Source organism: Clupea harengus, chromosome 21 (assembly GCF_900700415.2).
Source record: "Clupea harengus chromosome 21, Ch_v2.0.2, whole genome shotgun sequence".
Lineage (NCBI taxonomy): Eukaryota > Metazoa > Chordata > Actinopteri > Clupeiformes > Clupeidae > Clupea > Clupea harengus.
This window is the reverse complement of record NC_045172.1, coordinates 825012-832443: the sequence shown is the minus strand read 5'-3', so window position 1 is coordinate 832443 and position 7432 is coordinate 825012. Positions and strand designations below refer to the sequence as shown.

Here is a 7432-nt window from a genome sequence, read left to right as displayed (position 1 = left end):
GTTCAGCCTGTGGTCATCTGCAGAGAAAACATTACATTGTTTTCAGTAAGAGGTGATTGGATCCTGACCTAGATCCAGGACAGGGAAAACAGGAAGAGTCGGGAGTGGGGCGAGTGTACATGGGGTTGGCAAGTCATTTAAGATGAAACTAAAACCCAGGTGACGGGAAACTGATTCAACTGAAATGAAAATGATGGCAGAAGAAACAGAAAGTAAATATTCATAGTCGTGTTACTAACACTAAACAGTAATTTAACACTGAACACAATTTACTGTAAGGCCAAGCAAATACGATCGGCATCTCGATGTAATTTCCGAACATTAAGTTATAGGTTTATGAAAGAAAGGACTCTGCCTTGAATGCTTAGTCAATCTTCCCTCAATTCAACGAAATAATGAATTGACCTGATTAGCCAGGTTCTTCGTGTAGTGTTCTTTATGTATTTATTTAGGGTATCTGTGGCATAGCCCTTTCAGCTTACACCACAGAAAGTTACATTTGAATACTCATAGTTGAATACTATCATGCGCACATGCCCCCGTTTGGCAGAACTCAGTCAGGGAACTTTACGTCATTGTGATTCAACGAATTTGGTGGAGTGTTGAGTCTGCATAGCACTGCAAGCAAGCAGACGGGAATAGCTTGCAGAAGGCTACATCAAGTTCCGTACCAAGTCGCACAACCCTACAACTTACAATAAAGCAGGGGGAATTGTCTGCTTTTAGGACTCCTTTATGTTGGCTTTAAGAACTTTCTGCTGGACATTTGTCGTCGAATCTGCGGCTTAGATGCCACTTCAGCAGGGATGGAGGCAAAATAAAACCGTGTGCGGTCCACGTAGCCTATTGAAGGTGTGCTTATACTGAAGGTACGTAGGTCGGTTTAAAAATGACCAGGCTGAGGTTGTTGAACTGTTCCAATTGAAAAGTGCTCTATTGCTTGCGCACCACAGGACTGAGAAAGTTTCTTGATCTTAAATAGACGCAAACATGCCGCTGACCGTGGTGGAGTTGTTGAGCTCATGGCTAATCCTGCTACAGTTCGCCTCTTGGATATCGGGACGTAAGTAAACAAATCATGTTCTTTCAATGCTTGTGGTGAATTATCGACAGAAAGATGTAGCCTAAAACATTTGACATCTGCTCTTATTGCTACGTTTGAATTCGCTTACAGAGGTCGCTACAATTTCAGCAATGTCATGTAAATAGGTTTGTATTCGACCAGTGGCTTAGGTTGTTTTGTTAATTATCTCTAGTATCACTATCTCCGGAAGAAGCAAATCAGTTCTTATGGAGACAGAGGCGAGCATACCAAGTTTTTGAGGAGACGAAACAAGGACATTTGGAGAGAGAGTGCGTCGAAGAGAGATGCAGCAAGGAGGAGGCAAGAGAAGTGTTTGAAAATGACCCCGAGACGGTGAGCGGCAATATTTTGTCATTGTTTTCCATGGCAAATGTCAGATTCCTATCACTGACATTACACGATATGGGTTTTATATTAGAAGAAATTGTAAACACATGGCAGATTGTACAATTCATTTTGTCCGCATCCTGCCGCAATGATTAGACATCAGAATTGGTTACGATAGTAGGGTAGCCTACTTATTTCGTTAAGTTCGTTTAGTGACCTTCGCTGAATTGCACGGCCTTCGTAAGGCCATACGCTAATATTCCAGGACGTATGCTACACGGTGAGCGAATGATTAGTCACTTTTAACATTGAGTGCGTGTCAGCCTAGGTGAGTCCAAAACTCATGCATCGTGATACGTGAATGCTAGTGCATCTGAGCAGGACTGCAGTTCCACTCGTTCTCCTTTCCGGTGTGGTGTCAAAGTCACACCCTTCCTGCAGTTAGGATAAGTTCACTCACGTTGAGATGATATCCCAGATTGCAGCTAACTCTGGAAATGAATCATATATCCGTTCCAGAGCCAGCTGATCTCTGGCATCACTGCAGTAAATGCTGGAGATTAAAGTGGTAGGGGCTTTAATGTGAATAGCAAATACATTTTCAACTCTTCTGTGCCCTCTCTTACTCTTCTTTTCAGATTTCCTTTTTCTGCTCTACATCATATTCTCCACTCTTCACCCATCTCTCTCTCTCTCTCTCTCTCTCTCTCTGTGTGTGTGTCGTGCACAAAACCTAACCTCTCTGCCCACTGGCCAAAGCTTCCTGGCTGGCACTGGCAAGTAAATTGACTCCAGGCATGTGTCTTGTTATGTGTGTTAATACTATGTGTGTGATATGGCAGTATGGAAATAGTTGGCTTTCAGAAAGACAATGTACAATTGCTAAATGTAAAGGAGTTCCTCAGCTGTTAGTGTTGGGATTTGTGTGGTTACCTGGGAAAGAGGTTAGGAGACTTGTGTGATGTAGGATTAGTCCTTGTCATTGAAATGAATACCCTGCGTGTCTCATCTATAATGTTGGTATATATAGTTGTCCGCTGTCAAGAGATAGGAGAAATGGGAACAAGCAGGGGTGTGTGAAAGGGCAGTTCTTTAACATAAAGCTGAAGAAGGGGTTGGGTGAAGCATCCTTGGAGGTAGGTGGAGCTAGGGGTAGCACACATGCGTTTTTAAAGGAGGACAGTCATGTAAAGAAGGTTCAAACGAGTGCAAATGAATGATGCGTGTGTTGCGTGCAGGAATTGTCAGTGAAGTAGTACTGGTTGCATGGCAGCTGAATTATTCATTCCAAATGTGCATGCCTCATGCTGCAGAACTCTGACTCTGCAGTTTCTGACTGCAGTAGAGGTGTGACTAGTTACCGGGTAACTTACAGACTCTGCAGCAAGAGAACAAGAGGAAGAGGAAGAGGGAGGAGACAGAGCAATGAAGTGAATACAACAAACTATAAATGAAAGAATAAATAAACAAAGAATACATAAATTCTTAATGGTAGATAATGTCAGCTCTGTGCCACAGACTTTTATGAATGGATTCTGGCTCTTAAGTTACCACACGGTGGAATCTCTGCTTTCTATTTTCCCCCTTTGGAACAGGCCACATTGTAGGCTATATGTTACTGAAGGAAAGTGGATCGAATTGTGATACAGCATATATCTCAATAATGTTATCCATGTGGACTGGGGAAAAATTGTAGAACACAATTTCAGTTTGTTTTCTACTATGAGAACTTTCTCTATAGTCATTAGTTGAGCCATTGATTAGTCATTGAACGTTAGGGGTCCAAACAGCGAATCCTATTGTTTTGTTCTGATGTTCTTATGATTAGGGCCTGAGCACCAGAGGTGCTGCGCCTTCGGTGTCCAAACGCACTATGAAGGGCACATGCACCGGAGGTCTCCAAACGCACTATGAACAGGGATGGATTACCGAACGGGCCTACCGGGCCCAGGCCCAGGGGCCCATGAGCTCAGGGGGCCCCTAAGCCAGAGCCTCTGTGTGAAGTCGCTGTTATGTTTCTCTTATTTGTGGTTGAAAGAGGTGTATTTTGTTAATTTGCTGTTGGCTTTAATTGAGTGTACCTGCGCTGTGTTAGAAAATGTGCATGTGCGCCAGGGGCATAACTATAGATCAGTGTTTCTCAAACTTTTTCAGACCAAGGACCACTTAGCCAATAAAAAAAACTTGCGGACCATCTAACGAAATAGTATATCCCCGGAACAACAGGCCTCCTACCCAGACCTGGAGCCAGACAATTGTTTAGCGGCACATGATTTTCGCGGGTGGGCTCTCCTTTTTTATGTACCGGTAGGCTAGTTATAGATATGACAATGTGCTAGGCAAAGCATCTGGAACCCTGCTCCATGCGTGACTTGGTTAAGTTACAAACTATAGTTCGTTCACAGCCTCATACTCCCATCACACACTCAGACACGCAAATGTATCACACACCACAACCAATAAACACAACGATGCGCATACCGACCACGCGACCGCAGTAATTCACTACCAACAATAGGCTCGGCGACTGGCATTTACCAGCCATCCTAGTAGTCAACTTTACATAATTAGGAGTTGTCATTATCCAACGTCACACAACACAGAATATAGTTATCATCTTGCTGTCTCCGCAGCGGGAGAAAAAAACGCTGTTTGAATGCAGCTCCACGGCGGGATGATGCCCAATGCGGCTGAACCATCTTGCTGTTGCACCTTCTCCATGTCTGTGCCAGAGGCTTTCTCATTTAATTTTCTTTTCATTGTCCCTGTCTTAAGCCACCAATCCATGACCTTGTTAATAGATTAGGCAACTACTGACTGTGTTCTCTTAGTTCTGAGTTATATGTTAGAAATTAGGGGTGGGAATCTCTTGGCACCTCACGATTCGATTCCGATTCAGAGGTCAACGATTCGATTCTAAATTATTATTATTTTTTTTTTCTTTATTAAAAAAACGATTATGAACTTTTCTGAATCGAGACAGAATCGTTCTAGAGAGAATCGAGAGAAATCGAAGAATCGATTTTTTTCCCACCCCTATTAGAAATGTCGCAATAATTTACTTTTGGCGGTCGCGGACCATTACGGGGCACTGGCGGACCACCTGCTATAGATAATGCATCCAGCGTGGAAGGTTCGTAGGCAAAGGAGACCCTGCCTTAATACTTTTATCGGACATATGACTTTCAGAGTGTTGTTAGTTTACTGCGACTGTGATCAACGATGAAATAGTTTTGAAATTCTTAGAATACTTTATGCTATTTATACCCTCAAAATGGTAAACCTGTCTGTCATGGTTTTCATCATTTTTGGGGGGAAATCGTCAGTAGCAATCCATAACACAATTATATGCTTATTAGGGATGCACCGATACCGATACCAGTATCGGTATCGGTGCTGATACTTCGTTAAAATACTCGTACTCGTTTTTGAATTGCCGATACCAAGCACCGATACCACTTATCAGTATTTCACTGCATCAAACTGGCCGGGCTATACTGACACAAAATGTGATTTATTGTCCTACCTGTCCTACCGCTCTCTGCCAGACTAGTAAATAGCTTATTTGCCGTCTTGTGTTGCATTTGCTTGATGTTTGACTGTGTTAGGAAAGTTTGTCATAGTGTCAAAGTATTTCAGTATACAGGTTTCGCTAAATTTAGCTGCTAGCATCTCGTTAGCGATTAGCAATTCCGTTGTGCTGCCTTAACAGCGATTTGGGCTCATTTTAAGATAAATGACGACGACAGGAGTAAGGCACAGTGTAAGATCTGCACTGCTACGGTGTCGAGGGGCGGAAAGGAAAGTACTTTGTTTAACACAAGCAATTTGATTAAACATCTGAAGACGCACCATAGTGCTAAGTACACTGAGTTCACTGATGCTAGTGGCGCAAGACCGAAGCAACCAATCTTAACTGACGTCTTGCAAAAGAAAAAAACGCGCACGCACACACAGAGAGAGAGAGGTAGAGAGAAAGACTTACAGTGCCACATAGGTTAAGTGATTGTTTGTGTACTTGAGCAGGAGATTCTTCTGATCCTTTTGTAACTGAAATGTGCTTTTGTGCTAATCCAGTAATAGTTCTGTTCACTTTTTGTTAAGCAGACTGTGTTGTTAACTATGCAGCAAATTGAATTGCCTTTATCTGGTTATATTTGCATTTTGTCTAATGTGATGATATTGTCTGTTTGAAGGCTTTTTTTGTGTGTTAAAACCAGAAAGCTCTGTTTATTTTTGGCTTGCGATAGCCTTATGTTAATTTTGTACTATAGGCTTGACATAATCTGCAGAGGATAAAATAAAATCTGCCTCCAAATTAATTGCACTTTCATGGAGACCAAATCTAAGAAGTGTCGGTATCGGTACTCGGTATCGGCAAGTACAGAAATAAAAATACTCGTACTCGTATCGGTTTGTAAAAAGTGGTATCGATGCATCCCTAATGCTTATCGTACATAAACTATAGAAACAATAAAAAAAACGATTCAATTAAATGAATAATTACTTATTTTCTTTGTTATGTTTGTCATATACAGATATGCAATGATGATTGCTGGGTAATCTTGTTGTCCGATGTCAAGTCTCTATTTGATCATGTGACGAGACGATACGATATAGCTAGTTTAGGCGCAAAATCTGAACGTCAAGACCGACAAGCTGACTGAGCACAGCCAGAGGCACAGCACACCTGCAAGCCGAGCGACGCTGTCATGGCAAAAGGTGTCCGGGCCCCAGAAGGGGTCCGGGTGATGTAATATTGGCTTTCGAATGACTCTTGAGTGACAGTTGCTATACCAACGCTAGCATTACGTCACCCGGACGAAAATGTATTATTTTGTTTGCATTTATTTCATGAAATTTCACCATTTTCTGATTTGTTTATACAGATCTTTTCTATCTTGTTTATACTTAATCTTGTTATTTGAACCCATTGGGTAAGTGAATTTGTACTGCCCCTTTAAGAGACTAGGTTTAGGGTTGCTGGCATCTCCGTTTAGTCTTCAGTCTGCGGTTGCTGATCTGCCTTTGACTCTTGCCTTCTCACCCCCCTTTACACGCAATATTTTTGTTGCATTTGCTGCACGTCGCGTTGTTTGAATCTTTTTGTGCGAAATGCAGCCACACTTTTGACCATTTACCTTTCGGCGTTTTCTCTGTTAAATTGATGGTTAGCTCTGTTTGTGCTTGCTCTGTGAAATGCTGCCTGCTCTTCGCTGTCATAAGACTGTTGCTATGTAATCACCAATGAGCGTGAGTGACACAGGCCAAAGTTTACATTGGGAGATGGGGCAGTTTTATATGTGCCCCACGAAATCTGCCTAGCAACCCAAAAAAGTATTCATACAGATGGAACTCAGACAGATCTACGCCACTAACATTACTGCTCGTTAGCTATCGCTAGTCTTGTACTGTTTTGGAACCAGCCTCCGTGTTTCATGTTGCAGCCTGAAATAATTCCTGTTTATAAGACAACATTTTACGGAAGGTTTGTTCATTTAGCTGAATGATTTGTTGCTGTTATTTATTTCAATCGGCTCAGGCACCGAAAGGAAGCATCAAAATCTGCGTTGCATTTCGGTCCGGGTAGGTACCGGTTGTATTGGAACCGGTGCCATATTGGAACCGGTTCTCGGTACCCAACCCTACTCTCCACACCTTTCAACTTGTATGAAAGCATGATGGCAATGTATTCTAATATGATGTATGTATGAATGATCTGACTGATTCTATGGATGAACGATCTGCCTGATTCTATGGATGAACGATCTGCCTGATTCTATGGGTGAAATATCTGCTGGTGTCCCGGATTCTCCTGTTGGATTCCATTTTTGTCTGTAGTACACATTTTTTTTTTTTAAACTTGGGCACAGAAGTGCTCCTTGAAAAAAAAAACAGTAAGCATAGAGCCCTGGTCTAAGTGCTTGTTGTGTGAGTTTATCTTATCTGAGCTTTTCTTAGCTGAGGTGTGTGCAGCAATGATTGCTGCTGCCTCTGTGCGAATGGGTGTATGAATGGCAT

At 42.2% G+C, this 7432-nt stretch overlaps 1 protein-coding gene across 3 annotated transcripts in view; it reads left to right on the top strand.

Moving 5' to 3' along the window:
- The first annotated feature begins 120 nt into the window (after positions 1 to 120).
- gas6 (growth arrest-specific 6) overlaps positions 121 to 7432 on the top strand; it is a 33177-nt gene continuing 25865 nt past the window's right edge. The window contains exons 1-3 of one of the 3 annotated variants that reach the window (XM_031558154.2): positions 121 to 869; positions 954 to 1063; positions 1257 to 1417. In XM_031558154.2, coding sequence (XP_031414014.1) covers positions 991 to 1063; positions 1257 to 1417 — 234 coding nt within the window. In that variant the 5' untranslated portion in view covers positions 121 to 869; positions 954 to 990. The other 2 variants (XM_012823338.3, XM_031558153.2) reach the window with 2 other exon arrangements.